Genomic DNA, 16,721 nt, shown 5'->3' with positions numbered 1-16,721 from the left:
TTTGAGAACACTCAAAGGCAGTTCAATGAACTCAGGAATAAAACCAACAAAAGAGGTACTTTACAAAACAGACTGGAACTATAAAAAAAGAACCAAACAGAAGTTTTGGAGCAGAATCTCAATAAATGAGATGAAGAATGAATTAGAGAACTTAAAAAATAGAGCAGACCAGATGGAAGAAAGAATTATTGATTTTGAAGATAGAAATCTAGAAATGACTCAGGTGGAAGAAGGGAGAGAATTGAGAGTTGAGAGAGAGAGAGAGAGAGAGAGAGAGAGAGAGAACTCTATAAGAACTATCTGATTCCATTAGAAAAAACAATTAAGAATAATGGGTATACCAGAAGAAGAGAGGGAATACTACCGAACCATCAGAAAAAATGAAATACTGCCACTTGTGACAACATGAATGGATCTTGAGTATCATGCTAAGTGAAATACTTAAACGGAAAAAGACAAGAACAATATGATTCACTCATATGTGGGCAATAAAACAGAAAGCAACAAAGGAAGAACAAAACAAAGAAACAAACTCATAGACACAGACACCAGTACGGTGATTTCCAGAGGGAGGAGGATGAAGAGGATAAAGGGGGTCAAATATATAGTGACGGAAGGAGACCATACTTTGAGTGGTGAGCACACAATGCAATATTCAGATGATGTCTTATAAAACTGTCCACCTGTAACATATAACCAAGTAACCATAAATAACCAATGTTACCTCAATACATTTAATTTAAATAAGCAAATCAATAAACCTAAAACTAATTTCCATAAGCATTGTTTTCTGACCCTGTAGACCAGTGTATAGTCTGATTGAAAAGACATTTGAACAAATTGAGCAGCATACTGCTATTTTTGTTTCCTTTACATACGCCAGCATTTAAATATTGGAAGAATAACAAAACCTTCATGATATGATACTACTGTAAGAGAGAGTGAAAATAGCAATAAAAATGACAGTGATTTATGCCCTAACTGGTTTGGCTCAATGGATAGAGCGTCGGTCTGCGGACTGAAGGGTCTCAGGTTTGATTCTGGTCAAGGGCATGTCCCTTGGTTGTGGGCACATCCCCAGTAGGGAGTGTGCAAGAGGCAGTTGATTGATGTTTCTCTCTCATCAGTGTTTCTAACTCTCTATCCCTCTCCCTTCCTCTCTGTAAAAAATCAATAAAATAGATTTAAAAAAATAAAAATCAAGAAACAAAGATTATTCTTTCACTGAAAGCTAATTTTTTTCCTAGATAAAAGTACAGGTTTAAAATGTTTCCAATGGATTAATATCAATAAAGGATTCCTACCATAAAGTAGTTCACCCTATTCATGCTGCCCTTCATGAATAATCAAAAACTAATGTAAAACAAAAAGCAATTGTAAAGAGAAAACATTAGAGTATCTAGGAAAGTCAGTGACTTCAATACAGAACCTGTTGATTAGGGCAATAAGCAAGTACCTCAAAATCATAATATATGATAACATCATAGAAATCTTTTAATATTTTGCTGTTAAATCACTACCAGAACTAAAAATTGCTGGTTTATCTTCTATTTATAATATGTGTGTGACATATTTGATAAAACTGAGTTTATCTTCATTTCAAATAATAAAAGAAATATTTCCCATTCCAGTAGAAATCAATGTTTTACTTATTTATTTTTCAATTTTTTAAATTTATTTTTTTAATCCTCATCCGAGGATATTTTTCCATTGATTTTTAGGGAGAGTGGAAGAAAGAGGGAAAGACAGAAAGATCGATGTGAGAGAAACACATCGATTGTTTGCCTGCTGCATGAGCCTGACCAGGGCCCAGGCAGGGGAGGAGCCTGCAACCACAGTACGTGCCCTTGACTGAATTGAATCTGGGACCCTTTGGTCTGCAGGCCGACGCTCTATCCACTGAGCCAAACCAGCTAGAGCAGCGGTTCTCAACCTGTGGGTCACGACCCCTTTGGGGGTCGAACGACCCTTTCACAGGGGTCGCCTAAGACCATCAGAAAACACATATATAATTACATATTGTTTTTGTGAATAATCACTATGCTTTAATTATGTTCAATTTGTAACAATGAAATTGGGGGTCACCACAACATGAGGAACTGTACTAAAAGGTGATGGCATTAGGGAGGTTGAGAACCACTGAGCTAGGGCAATGTTTTATTTTTTAATTTGAAATAATTTCAAAATCACAAATTGTAAGAGCAGTACAAAGAATTTCCACATATTTTTCTTCCAGATTCCCCATTGTTAACATTTTAACACATTTGCCTTATCATTTGCTTTGTTTTTACAGATATACTAGTATATCTATATACATACAGATATATGGTGTCCAAAAAATATATACACACACTTTGAATAATAATAAAGGCAGTGGTTATTAAAATACATTTCATTTTCAAAGTCGAGCCATCAGCTGTTAAAGTGTGTATACAGTTTTTGGGAACACCCTGTATATGTAATTTTTTCCTGAGTCATTTGTTGAGAGTAAGTTGCAGAAATAATGCCCATTACTCCAAAATAGTTCAGAGTGTATTTCCTAAAGAACACTCACACATAACCATAGTGTATCTATCAAGATAAAGTTAACATTGATCTATTACTATCATCTAATCCATAGACTCCATTCAGATTTCACTGATTGTCCTGAGAATGTCCTTTGTACAAAAGAAATAAAAAGCCTTCCCTTTCTTGTCCAGGATGCATTCTAGGATCACACATTGTATACAATGTCACGTCACTTTGGTCTCTTTCGATCTGGAATATTTCTTTAGTATTTCCTTATCTATCATGATTTTGTCATTTAAAAAAAAATCTATTGATTTCAGAGAGGAAGGGAGAGGGAGAGATAGAAACATCAATGATGAGAGAGAATCATCGATTGGCTGCCTCCTGCACGCCTCCCACTGGGGATGGAGCCTGAAACCCCAGCATGCGCCCTGACCAGAAATCCAACCATGACCTCCTGGGTCAATGCTTAACCACTGGGCCACACTGGCTGGACAATTTTGTCATTTTTCAAGACTACTGAACTTTGTAGAATGTCCCTCAGTTTGAGTTTTGTTTGCAGTTTCCTCATATATCAGATTAGATATTATGTAAGTTTGGCATAAAGTGCTTCTGTGTTCTTGTCAGTATATCATATCAGGAGGAACACAAAGTTGATGACCCATTACTGGTGACTTTTCACTTTTACCACTTGAACAAAATTAGTTGGTCGAGGGTGCTGAACAAGTTTCCCCTGGCTCCTGGCGTCAACTGCACAGGCTGAGCCGGCCATGCTAGCCACAAACGCCCAGCTGCAACCAAAGGAAATAGATCCACGTTTTAAATTTTATCGTTATAAATGTTTATAAGGTAAGAAGCAGGGTAAAGAGAATACAACATATTTAATTCAACAATGTGTTAGTTTGTTTCATAACTTTTAAATATTCAAATGAATGGTATGTGGGCCTTCATATGTATTCTTGCCCTAAAACAGGCAAAAGTTAGGATTTTTCCTTCCTGATGCTTTCACCTTCAGTGTAAGCCAGGCCTGACCAAGGCATGTGGCACCTGTCCCAGGCTAATAACTTGATGAACCGCCAAAATAAAGCTCTTTAAGTATTTTCTATAAATGCAAATTGTATGCCTCTTTCTTCACACTTTCAAAAGCCGCCAACGAAGAGTGAACCACACTTGCCTGCGAGTTGCGTTTTAACATTTCTCCTCGATAGCTCTGTTGACATTGGCCAGAGTGGGTTGAATGCACATTTTTCTGGTTATATGAGGAGTTCAAGTTGAAACCAAAGTAATTGGCATCATAATTCTGATTTATTCTAGCGGCAGTTCTTGTTTGGCAGCTCCTTCCCCCAGCTCTGCCAGTGAGCAGTTTACACACTGACTCTTTCCTGCTAGATTAACATCTTGCATTCCCATCTCCCAAGAGCAGGCTTAGCCCATGGAGGATGGGCATAGAGTTACAATTCATTCTTAAGATGTCATTATTTTAAAGTTTGACTCAGTAGAGGCAGCAGAGATTCATAGACCTGCATTTTTTTTTATTTTATTTTTTTAAAAAAATATATTTTATTGATTTTTTACAGAGAGGAAGAGAGAGAGATAGAGAGTCAGAAACATCGATGAGAGAGAAACATCGACCAGCCGCCTCCTGCACATCCGCCACCGGGGATGTGCCCGCAACCCAGGTACATGCCCCTGACCGGAATCGAACCTGGGACCTTTCAGTCTGCTCCACTGAGCCAAACCGGTTTCGGCAGACCTGCATTTTAACTAGTATCCAAATAATTCCCATGCCGTAGCCCAAAGACCACCTTTGGAAGACTGTTAGGTGAGGGAATACTTTCTACTGAGGTGCTTTTTTGGGTGCTTGTTTGGTTGGTTCTCCTCAATCTCCACGTGGAGAACTGGAAAATGACTTACTACAATTAATTTTAAAAGAATAAGCCGAAACCGGTTTGGCTCAGTGGATAGAGCGTCGGCTTGCGGACTGAAGGGTCCCAGGTTCGATTCCGGTCAGGGGCATGTACCTGGGTTGCGGGCACCTCCCCAGTAGGAGATGTGCAGGGGGCAGCTGATCGATGTTTCTCTCTCATCGATGTTTCTAACTCTCTATCTCTCTCCCTTCCTCTCTGTAAAAAATCAATAAAATATATATATATATATAAAAGAATAAATTTAAGAAAAAGACAAAGAAAAAAGTTAGTCTGACTAGATCACAAGGATGGAGGGAGGGACAAGGATGAGGTGGCCAGGGGTCAGGGAAGGCGGTAGAGGTGAAGAGGCAGGAAGGAGAGAGCAGCGGTTCTCTTACCATGTTACTGAATGTCATGCAGCACCGTGCTAGGTGCTGGAGATTTAAAGGTGAACTCGGCGGCAGGGCCCCATCCTCTGGATGTTTACCAATCTAGGGCGGGGTGAGGCCGGTACGAAGGTGCCGTAGGAAAAGCGGGGCTCCTAACCCAGGCTGGGAGCGCTAAGGCAAGCCTATGTTCTGGGCCGGGGTGAGTGGTAGTCCAAGAGGTAGAGTCCTTTCTGGGGGCGGGGGGTAGTGGGGTGACGGGGGGGGGGGGGCAAAAGAGTCCAGAGAAAATTCCTTCCATTTAATTGTTAAACCTTTTTCCTGCTTACAGAAACAACTTCCGTGGACAGAATCCTTCGTTACTGCTTACCGTCCAATCCCAGTCGGATCATCAGCCAGGAGCAGTAAGGATTTGCTGCCACGCGGCGAAGGCCGTATGGTCCTCCCACCAGCAGGGGGCAGCACGCCGCACGCCCGACGGCAAGAGGATCCCTCTTCTCCACGTCGCTTGCGTGATCGCCGGCGCTACATACTGCGCCTGCGCACTGGCTGCAGCCTTTTTCTCCACCAGAGTTAGGCTAGGCCTGTAGGTCTGTGGCGAGCCGCGGCCGTGGGTCTCTCTTCCGCAGGATGGTGAGTGGGTATCCAGATCTCGGGATTACAGATGGATGGGGGCTCCCTCATCTTGCCCTAAAGCCAGCCTAGGGTTGGTCTCGCGCGGCGCTGGGGTCGGATGGCATTAGATTGCAGCACGGTGCTGGTCGGGCCGCCGCTCCCAGCGTGGCCTTTAATGGCTGCCGCCCAAGCTTGGGAAGGGGGTGGACGCAGAGAAGGAGCTGAGGCGGCGGATGGAGGAGGTGGGGGTCGAGGAGTGTAGTGGACAGGCTGCGGGGAGACTGCCGGCTCATCCGAGGGGGCCCCGCGGGCGGCGGGCAGGGGAGCTCGCCCCAGGCGGCCTCGGACTCTCCGGGGGATGCCGAGTGCCGCCGGGCTGCGGCCGCCCGGCCCCGGCCCCGGCCCCGCTCCCGGCTGCTCCGTGGGCTCCCGGCAGCGGGGCGGGTGGTGGAGAGCCGTGTCGCCCGTCGGTTTGGAGAAGGCGCTCAGCAGGCTTGACAGATGGGAAGTGGGCGAGGGGGTTCCTGAGCCCGGGTGGGTGGAGGCAGGCTGGGCTCCACGGAAGGGGCAGTTGTCCAGGTTCCCTTTTGAAATCCACACGTTACTTTGTTACAGCTCAGATGTCACAAGTAGCATAAGCCGAAACCTGTAATAAGTCGTTCTTCTCTCTTGAAGGGGTTTGTGAAAGTTGTCAAGAATAAGGCCTACTTCAAGCGATACCAAGTGAAATTCAGAAGACGGCGAGGTACGGCCCGGTGTTCGTGTTCACAACCTTAAAGGAGCCTGTTCTGCAGTGGAGTAGACTTTCTTAAAAAATTTTTTTTTTTCTTCTATCTTCTTCAGAGGGTAAAACCGATTACTATGCCCGGAAACGCTTGGTCATCCAGGATAAAAATAAGTACAACACCCCGAAGTACCGGATGATCGTCCGCGTCACCAACCGAGACATCATCTGTCAGGTAAGGCGCCCCGGGGACCCCGGGCCGGGGACCCCCCTCCCCGCCTCCCCGCCGGGGAGCTGTGCCCGGGGACAGCACGCACGTGTGCATGAAGGTCCCTCAGGTTCGAGCCCGCGCCCCACAGACAGGGAGGGAGTTCTTTTCCTCTTCGTGGGTCTTCATTTGGAGCCTGGGGAGTTGGTGCTTGAAAAAAGCCGGGCTAGAGAGCAGCCACGTTTGGCAGTCCTGACCCAGGTGAATCCCATTGTGTGTTTTTTTTATTAAAAACATTTTTTTTTCTTTATTGATTAAGGTGTTACATATTGATTAAGGTGTCTTTATGGGGAAAAGAGGATTAGAGGGATTTCTGTTACTATTGCCATTTGCAGGGGGTGCGGAGGGGGGGGGGAGGGGGGGCTGGGGGGTGGAAGGCTACATTTGAGACCAGATAGAACAGTGATGGCGAACCTATTTAAATGCCATTTAACAAAGAAAAATCAACCAAAAAACCTCATTTTTTTTTTTTTTTTAAATTAACATTTTTATTTTTTTTTTTAATATATTTTATTGATTTTTTTACAGAGAGGAAGGGAGAGAGATAGAGAGTTAGAAACATCGATGAGAGAGAAACATCGATCAGCTGCCTCCTGCACATCCCCCACCAGGGATGTGCCCGCAACCAAGGTACATGCCCTTGACCGGAATCGAACCTGGGACCTTTCAGTCCGCAGGCCGACGCTCTATCCACCGAGCCAAACCGGTTTCGGCCAAAAAACCTCATTTTTAAAAAAATATATTTTATTGATTTTTTGCAGAGAGGATGGGAGAGGGATAGAGAGTTAGAAACATCGATGAGAGAGAAACATCGATCAGCTGCCTCCTGCACACTCCTACCGGGGATGTGCCCGCAACCAAGGTACGTGCCCTTGACCGGAATCAAACCTGGGACCATTAAGTCCCCCAGGCCGATGCTCTATCCACTGAGCCAAACCGGTTAGGGCCAAAAAAACTCATTTTTTTGGTTGATTTTTCTTTGTTAAATGGCATTTAAATGTATAAAATAATTACCAAAATATAAATCTTTGTTTTACTATGGTTTCAAATATCAAAAAGTTTCTACATGTGACACGGCACCAGAGTTAAGTTAGGGTTTTTCAAAATGCTGACACGCCGAGCTCAAAAGGTTCGCCATCACTGAGATAGAAGGTTCGGGCCCATTCCATTCGTGATAGGCTTTGTCGTGGACCACGTCCTCGCTGTTACTGTGTGGCCGTACGTGCCACGTACCCGCTGCTCTTTGGAGAGGGAGGTTGTTGGGAAGGTTAAATTATGCTTTAAGATTGTCCTTATTCCTGCTTCTTGTTGGAATGGGTTTTAACTGTTATATGTGAAGCTGTCTTCCACATAAAAGACCCCCAGAAAATGGCAGCGTGCTCCTAGAAGATAATTTGCTGGAATTTTACAACAAGGGGGGAAAAATTTTTTTTTGAGATATTTGGGGCCTTTGCAGGAGGCAGGCACACCTGTTTTCTGGGCATGCTCATTTGTGGTTGTGAAGGCAGTGTGTCCCTCCATACCTAAGGACATAACAACACTAGGTGTCTGGATCATTATTGGACTTAAAATGTGCTTAGTTCAAAAGATGTCTGAAATTGGGAATTCCTTTGACTTTTCAAAGTGCCTCTAATTCACCAGCTAACCTAAGTCTTTTCAGTGCTTAGAAGTAAGGAACTAGAGTATCATTTATTCCAAAGGCAATTCAGTATTCAATGCCCGTGTGGTAATTTTAGCTTTATATATATTGTGACATTAGTCAAACATATTTAGACTCAAATTTACCTGCTATAGTTGACCAAGACATAACTACTTGAAGGTAACTGGGTTTAACAAAGATTTTAAGTGATGCAGAACTGTGTCCAGGTTTTTTTCTTCAAGTTCTTTGAATACAAAGGCATTTAGGACAAATAGTAAAAAGCAGGTGACTAACCTGGTTTTTCTCTTCTATAGATCGCTTATGCCCGTATAGAAGGAGATATGATAGTTTGTGCAGCTTATGCTCATGAACTCCCCAAGTATGGTGTGAAGGTTGGCCTGACAAATTATGCTGCAGCATATTGTACTGGCCTGCTGCTGGCCCGCAGGGTATGTACAGGATTACTTTATAATTAACGTATCTTGGAATTAACTCATCGCTTGGAGTTGTCTGAAAGAGATGTTTACACATGGATAAGATACCCTCAGCTGTTGGGTCAAGAGAGTGCCTGGTGTTACTCTTTTATAAATACAAGCTTTGAGACAGCAGTGCATTTCCTAATAATTTGGGGGAACAGTTTTCTTGGTTTCTGCCCTGTTTGTTGGGTATATCTAAACCAATAGAATTTCCTGCAGTCTCTTGTCTGATGTAAAGCCAGTGGTAGCTAGCAGCCACATGTGGTTGTTGAGCACTTGAAATGCTTCTAGTGCTACTGATGAACTGAATTTTTAGCTTAAATTTGAATAGCCACTTGTGGTTCCTTAGTGGCTACCTTATTGGACAGATCTACTCAGAAATACCCTTCTGACCATAAGTGTACATTAAAAAATGCAGTCTACTCCAGACCTTCAGAATTTGTTTTAATAGGATGTCCAAGTGATTTATATGCATGTTAAGTTTTGAGAAGCAGTGTTTTAAACTTGGGAGGCGGTGTTAGTGTGTGTGTGGCGGGGGCGGGGGGAGGTTTTGTTTTAATCATCTTTGCCTTTGGTTGGCAGCATTTCTTATAACTTGCAGAAAAGATGAAAATGTGACTTTGCCTTATTTTTTCTCAGTTGCTGACCTTGTTTTGCAGTGGAATTGTTAAGCATGCATCATTGTTGGGGATCCACATCTTCATTGGTCATAAACATGTTTGAGTGGGGGTGGGTAACATTGTCTTTATATATGAGAGCAACTTGGTGCAAAGGCACTGCTTTTTAGGCGATATGTACTAACAGAGGAGTGGTGCATATTAACATAATGTATCGGAGACAGCCGCAGAAGATGTCTTCAACCCAGGGTCCTATTCCTCAAAACTATGTGATAACATTTAATATTTGGTTGTTGAATTACAGCCAAATATGAATGAAGCAATGTGATTACCTCCCTTAAGTAAATTTATTTTACTTATTTAAAATATATTTCTAGTGATTTCAGAGAGAAAGGGGGAGAGAAGAAACATCAATGATGAGAGAATCAATCATTGATTGGCTGCCTCTTGCACGCCCTGCACTGGGGATTGAGCCTGCAACCCAGGCATGTTCCCTGACCAGGAATCAAACCATGACCACCTGGTTCATAAGTCAATGCTCAACCACTGAGCCATGCTGGCTGGGCCTCCCTTAAGTTACTTTTTAAAAATCAAAGTTATGTATATCCTAATTGCTGCATAAATCAAATACGGACATGTAGCAGATTAAGAAGCTATTGAATAAAGTTAACAAATTGAATGAAGTTTTATAGCATTTAAAAATTTATATTTAAAAGTAGATTGGGATTAGGACATTGATGGCGAACCTATGACACGCGTGTCAGAGGTCACACGCGAACTCATTTTTTTGGTTGATTTTTCTTCGTTAAATGGCACTTAAATATATAAAATAAATATCAAAAATATAAGTCTTTGTTTTGCTATGGTTACAAAGATCAAAAAATTTCTGTATGTGACATGGCACCAGAGTTAAGTTAGGGTTTTTCAAAATGCTGACATGCTGAGCTCAAAAGGTTCACCATCACTGGATTAGGAGATAAATAAGAAACATTTTTTTGTCAGAGGTCCTTAAAGTTGTGATGTGAGATAATGTTAGAGTTGTTGGAGTATATTCAGACTGGCTTCTTTGTTAATAGCTTCTCAATAGGTTTGGCATGGACAAGATCTATGAAGGCCAGGTGGAGGTGACTGGAGATGAATACAATGTGGAAAGCATTGATGGTCAACCTGGTGCCTTCACCTGCTACTTGGATGCAGGGCTTGCCAGAACTACTACTGGAAATAAAGTTTTTGGGGCCCTGAAGGGAGCTGTGGATGGAGGCCTATCTATCCCTCACAGGTAATGTAGTATCCAAGGCCTCCTTGCCTGGACTCCAGTACTTGCTGTTTCTAATTAGTTGGACTGTGGAGATTACTGAGTTAAAGTAATAGTAGCTCTCATTGTGTGCCCGCTACATGCTAGGCACGGTGCAAAGGGAACCTGGCAGGACAGGAAGCAATTAGAACTCATTTTACGAGTGAAGAGACGCAAATGATTTGTTCAAGGTTATAGAACCAGTAAGTGGAAGGGCTGGGGTTGAAACCACTACCTTTTATGTGTGATTTCGTTTTGGTTAGAAATGAGCAGCTTGGTTTCACCACCACTCCCTCTTCCCCTCCAATGCATTGTCTGTTTTTGAGAATGGCTTTACTGAATTACGGAAAAAAGTAGACTAGAAAAGGTTTGAGAGAAAGGCTTATAACAGATTTCTAAACTTTAAATTGGAAACAAAGCTGTTCTCAGAAGCTAAGTAGGTGGTTTTAATTTGGTTATTTAGTTCGAATTAATGATTGTTGTTGCTGAGTAGCTATATATTAAAGTTACTACGAATATTTTAGTGATGGTTGATTTAACCAAATTTTTAGATGTTTTTAAGCCTGGCACTTAATCTTACAATGTGGGGGGAGGGTTTTTTCATTCTTTTTGAGTATCTGCAGTTATGTTAGAGGGCACCTATGTGACTTTGAATGAATCACTCCCATGTACCCTGAGGCACCACTGAGAAATTCTAGTATTTGGGGGAGGAGTTTTGAAACCCTTTTTTATGATAATGAGAACTAACTTTATGGTGGTGAAATGCCTTGGTTCAGTTAGTGGTTTTTAAAGGGACTTGTGCTGTGATTTTCTAACCTGAAATTCAGAAATTAGCTGCTGAATGATGATATCCCACTAACTGAGCGATCAGTAGTTGGTCCTTTGGTTGCATATGATGCAATTAATTGTTTCAAGACGGGACTGATGGCAGCTACTAAAATGAATTCCTGCTAGTGAACTGATGTCAATCAACATATACTAAAATGTGAAAAACTTTATTTTAGTACCAAACGATTCCCTGGTTATGATTCAGAAAGCAAGGAATTCAATGCAGAAGTACATCGGAAGCACATCATGGGTCAGAATGTTGCAGATTATATGCGTTATCTAATGGAAGAAGATGAAGATGCTTACAAGAAACAGTTCTCTCAGTATATAAAGAACAACGTAACTCCAGACATGGTAAAAATTTTAACTAAAGATGAATGTTTGGTTCATTTATGGAACCAGGTTTACTACTTGTTTTTTGTGGGTACATTATAAATATATAGTTTTATTTTAGGTTAACAATTAAGGCTTGAATATGGGCATGTTCATAGGTACAGACAGAATTATATAAGCTGTCCTTGGCTTAAAATGAAATTGGGATGTTGAACACAGGGTAGGTTAAAAGGATAAGATAGTATAATGAGCTAGACTTGTCAGTGTTTTTAGGAATCTGAGATGCTGAAGGATGACAGATTTTAAGTATCCAAATCTAAAGCCTTTTATGCATTTGGCTGTTTTGTATTTATAGGTTTCATAGGTTTCTGCCTACTCTGGTAGGAGGTGCTAATTTACTAAACTTCATTCATTTTGAGACAATGGGGAAAAAAGATTCTTTCTTCATAGCAAACAAGTGCTATGTTTTGGACATTCTGAATGTGTCAGGCATACACACAGAAAGGGAGATGTACAGATTTTTATTATTATTGATTTCAGAGAGAGAGAAACATCGATGAGAATCATTGATTGGTTGCCTCTTGCACACCCCCTGGGGATCGAGCCTGCAACTGGGGCATATGCCCTTGACTGGAATTGAACCCGTGACCCTTCAATCCATAGGCTGAAGCTCTATCCACTGAACCAAACTGGCTAGGGCGAGATGTACAGATTTTTTTTTTTTTTTTAATATATTTCATTGCTTTTTTACAGAGAGGAAGGGAGGGGGATAGAGAGTTAGAAACATCGATGAGAGAGAAACATCGATCAGCTGCCTCCTGCACACCTCCTACTGGGGATGTGCCCACAACCAAGGAACATGCCCTTGACCGGAATTGAACCTGGGACCTTTCAGTCTGCAGGCCGATGCTCTATCCACTGAGCCAAACCGATTAGGGCGAGATGTACAGATTTTTTTAACATTAGTTCTGCGTGATGCTTAAGTAAAGGAATGGTGTTTGCAAAAGTGAGTTTAATGTTGGAAAATTAAAGTTGTGTCTCCAGGACTATCTCTATTAATGCATTGGAGTAATTTATGATAGCGCCAGTTTTGAAATTACAGTGAAAGCATAGAACACACAAATCACACTAGGCCCTGGCTGGCATGGCTAATGGTTAAGACCGTCAGCTGGCTCACGGGTTCAATTCCAGTTCAAGGGCATGTGTCTGGGTTGTAGGTTCATCCCCAGCCCTGGTCAGGGTGTGTGCGGGAGCCAGCTAATGGATGTGCCTCTCAAATTGATGTTTCTTCCCCTTCCTCCCACTCTCTAAAAATCAAGGGGAAACGTATCCTCAGGTGAGAACCAAAAAAAAAAAAAAAAGAAATGCTTAAGTACTATAAAACAATCACAAATACAGAATCTATACTAATAAAAGGACAATATGCTAATTAGACCGGGTTGACGAGGACATCTGGTAGTCTGGTCCTCCTTCTGGACAAAGCCACGGTGGTAGGGGCAGAGGCAGGTGCGATCAGGCTGGCAGGTGAGGGGTTAGGGGCAGTCATGCAGGCAGGCAGGTGAGCAGTTAGGAGCCAGGGGTCCTGAATTGGGAGAGGGATGTCCGACTGCCAGTTATCCCCCAAGAGGTCCTGGATTGGAGAGGATGCACGCCAGGCTGAGGAACACTCCTCTCCCCCTGTACCCCCTCCCCTGCACGGATTTTGTGCACCAGGCCTCTAGTTATATAAAAATAGATGGGTTACATTAAGTAATTGGTTAGATTTTTTTTTTTTCCTGTTAGTATGTATTTTTGGTATAGCTTTGGCTATTAAATTATTTTTAAAAGTTTTATTGGGAAAAGATTATTTATGTGCTTTGTACAAATGTAGGGCTGGATAAGCACATAGGTTGAGTTTGTTTAATATGTTTTTATTGATTTCAGCGAGGGAGGGAGGGAGGGAGAGAAACATCAATGATGAGAGAGAATCGTTGGTTGGCTGCTTCCTGCAGCCTGCACACCTCCCACTGGGGACATGCCCACAACCAAGGTACATGCCCTTGACCCGGGACCCTTCATTCCCCAGGCTGATGCTCCATCTCCCTTCCTCTCTGTAAAAAATCAGTAAAATATATTTTAAAAAAAGAAGTGAACAATGATGATATCAGTAAATAAAGGAATATACTGCCTACAACCCAAGCATGTGCCCTTGACCCAAATCTAATTCTGGACCCTTCAGTCTGCAGGTCCATGCTCTTACCAACTGAGCCAAACCATCTAGGGCAACCTGCAAAATTTTTCCCCTAAACCATTTCTTGCTCTGGTCATGTTACAAATGGCTTCATCAAGACTTTTCAAACAATCTGTGTTTTCAGATGTCTGTTTCCCAATCTTTTCTATGTCGATTTCATGCTTCAGCCAGAACTACTCTTTGGCTAATAGACTTTCCAACTAGCTCATTAATTTTATCTATGGAGGCATCTTTCCTATGAGTGCATACTGAAGTCCTATGCAGACACCTGGCATGTCTCCAACAAGAAGTGGTCTTTACCTAAACTCAATGGAGTTGTCTACAAAAATGGTTGTATTTCTTGCTTGTCTGATCTTTTGAAAAGAATAAACTGGGTTGCTTAGTTGTTTTTTTTACGACGAAGTCATCAAATGGGTTAGTTAAATTACAGTGTAGAGCTGTAATAAGAAGACTGCTAAAAGAGGGAGAAATTAACTTTCAAAAGGGATTTAGGTGGTTTGAGGTCTCATGTAGTGATAAGTTTTGCATTGGTTTCCGCAAATGCATGTAGTAATCATGTTCTCTCCACACTGAATAATTTTAGAGACCTGGATTGATTACCTGATTCATTTTTTAGGGGGCTGGAATTTTTATTATATTTTGATAATGAGTACTTAAGGTATTTTACAGCTGCTCTTTCATGAGTGATTTTGCACAGAATCAAGTCATTTACAGTTGACTCTTAAACTTTTTTGGTGTACAAGATGGTGCTCCAACCAACCGAGCCACCTAGTCAGGTCCCCATAAACTCTTAAAAATTTTGTTTTGGTGTTCATCCTCACTTAAATGAAAGAATTTAGGTCAGACAGTATTTTAAGAGTCTCATGCTCTACCGACTGAGCTAGCCGGGCACCTGTGGTCAGACAGTATTTTAAATGAGCATAAAATGTGTTTGTACAGAAATCATTTTGCTCTAAACTTTGATCGACTTAAAAAATATACCTGAAGTCCTCAGAAAGGCATGCAAATTTTTCTTCAAGAAAAAGTTGAGCCGGGCCTGCATTGCACAGTGGTTGAGCTTTGACTATGAACCAGTTACTCTTCAATTCCTGGTCAAGGCACATGCCCGGGTTTCAGGCTCAATCTCCAATGTGGGGCGTGCGGGATGCAGCTGATCAATGATTCTCATCATTGTTTCTATCTCTTCTCTCTGAAATCAGTAAAAATGTATTAAAAAATTGAGTTCTGCCTTAGCTGGCTTGGCTCAGTGGATAGAGTGTCGGCCTGCGGACTGAAGGGGTCCCAGGTTTGATTCAGGCCAGGGGCACATGCTTGGGTTGCGGGCTTGATTCCCAGTGGGGGCCATGCAGGAGGCAGCCAATCAGTGATTCTCATCATTGATGTTTCTGACTCTCTCTCCTCCCTTCTTCTCTGAAATCAATAAAAATATGTATTTTTTTTTAAAAAAAGTTGAGTTTTGTGGAGAATGTCAACTCATTACCTATGGCAAAAAAATTGGGAATTTCTTAGGAAAAGAAATTTAGAGATTACATTTAGAAATTTAAGCAGATACCGACACTGACCTAGTTTAGTGCCCTTTGAAAATCTGTCTTAGAAAGACAAAATAGGGCGAGTAATAGATTACAGTATGTTGTATTATTGTTTAGGGCATATGAAATGAAACCAAGTACTGTTTGCTTTGCTTTGTTTCAGATGGAGGAGATGTATAAGAAAGCTCATGCCGCTATACGAGAGAATCCAGTCTATGAGAAGAAGCCTAAGAAAGAAGTTAAAAAGAAGAGGTATGTATCTTACTGTTTTCAAGAGAGAGAGGTTGGGAGTGGTTCCAAACTTGCCTTGTTTCATCTTAACTCAAACTGAGTAAAGTGCAAACTCGATCACTAACTCTGCATGATGTTGCAGAAGTGAAGGGAACCAGGTTTGCTAAAGTAATTGTGGTGATAGAAATGTATTAGCCTCAGAAGCTACTGAGGTGGTTCATTCTATCCTAGTACAGTGTAACTACCAGTTGCTGCTAATAATGATTCTAAACATTGTACTAGTGTGTTTGATTTTTGGTACTGTGTGGTAATAGGACAGTATCACAAAAGTAGGGGGTTGGGGAAATTAGCCTAAAATAATAAGTGCATTTATTGGAAATCTTATTACAAATAAAACACAGCTCTGTCCTCTTTAGCTGTATTTTTAAAAATAAACATTTCTGCCTCTTCTTTGTTTTATAGGTGGAACCGTCCCAAAATGTCTCTTGCCCAGAAGAAAGATCGGGTAGCTCAGAAGAAAGCAAGCTTCCTCAGAGCTCAGGAACGGGCTGCTGAGAGCTAATAAACCAAATCATAATTTTCTATGAAGATTTTCCAGAAGAGAGACAATAAACTTATTAGGCAAACAGCTATTTCTGTGTTGAGCTCTTGTTAATGAAACTGTAGGAAATACCCTGAAACTGGCAGTATATTTCCTCAAGAAACAAGTATAGTTTTTTCCAGAAAAAGATATCTTGTGTATTGACTCAAAGTTCACACCTGCTGCTTGGGCTTCTGTTCTCAAGTCTGACAAGCAACATACCAGCCTTCCACTAGGAAATACTTCTTTCATTTATTGTAACCAGATGTTAGTAGGAAGAAAGGTACCTTCAAAGTATGTGATTTTAAATTAAGCAAAACGTGCTAATCTGTGGATTTAATTTTTGAAAGGAAGCTGTCCAATGAAGGTCACATAGCTAAGATTCTTTAATCAGATGAAATCTTTGAGCAGAAAATACTGGGTCTTTTCTCTAGAAGGGTTTAATTTTGTGGAGATGCTGAAAGGTACATGGTCAGATCTGAATAAACATGAAAGAGGAGCAGATCTTTGTATATATACTTTACATGAGAAAATATTTGATGAATAAATTTACGTG

General features: G+C 41.5%; 2 protein-coding genes across 4 annotated transcripts in view; one reads left to right on the top strand and one right to left on the bottom strand.

Moving 5' to 3' along the window:
• Positions 1-5,191, bottom strand: part of EVI5 (ecotropic viral integration site 5) — a 216,487-nt gene extending 211,296 nt beyond the window's left edge. The window contains exon 1 of the mRNA XM_081087754.1: positions 4,814-5,191. Coding sequence (XP_080943880.1) covers positions 4,814-4,831 — 18 coding nt within the window. The 5' untranslated portion in view covers positions 4,832-5,191. The remainder of the gene's footprint in view (positions 1-4,813) is intronic.
• RPL5 (ribosomal protein L5) lies at positions 4,765-16,217 on the top strand. 3 transcript variants are annotated; one of them, XM_081087756.1, is made up of 9 exons: positions 4,765-4,863; positions 5,133-5,434; positions 6,092-6,161; positions 6,260-6,375; positions 8,362-8,496; positions 10,217-10,419; positions 11,439-11,616; positions 15,518-15,606; positions 16,048-16,217. In XM_081087756.1, exons 2-9 carry the CDS (start codon positions 5,432-5,434, stop codon positions 16,145-16,147), a joined length of 894 nt encoding a protein of 297 aa, XP_080943882.1. In that variant the 5' UTR covers positions 4,765-4,863; positions 5,133-5,431; the 3' UTR covers positions 16,148-16,217. The 3 variants fall into 3 exon arrangements, with proteins under 3 accessions (XP_080943882.1, XP_080943883.1, XP_080943884.1); XM_081087757.1 differs by lacking the exon at positions 4,765-4,863 and having other exon boundaries at positions 5,351-5,434; positions 11,439-11,617; positions 15,522-15,606; XM_081087758.1 differs by lacking the exons at positions 4,765-4,863; positions 8,362-8,496 and having other exon boundaries at positions 5,352-5,434.
• Positions 16,218-16,721: the final 504 nt, after the last annotated feature.

Source organism: Myotis nattereri, assembly GCF_964212035.1.
Source record: "Myotis nattereri genome assembly, chromosome: 3".
In the NCBI taxonomy this organism is placed as follows: Eukaryota; Metazoa; Chordata; class Mammalia; order Chiroptera; family Vespertilionidae; genus Myotis; species Myotis nattereri.
The sequence above is the reverse complement of the archived record's forward strand: the minus strand, read 5'-3'. Positions and strand labels throughout refer to the sequence as shown.

Coding starts and splice junctions, on each gene's coding strand:
- RPL5 (XM_081087756.1), top strand. Junction 6,162..6,259: donor GAAATTCAGAAGACGGCGAG/GTACGGCCCGGT, acceptor TATCTTCTTCAG/AGGGTAAAACCGATTACTAT. Junction 6,376..8,361: donor ACCGAGACATCATCTGTCAG/GTAAGGCGCCCC, acceptor TCTCTTCTATAG/ATCGCTTATGCCCGTATAGA.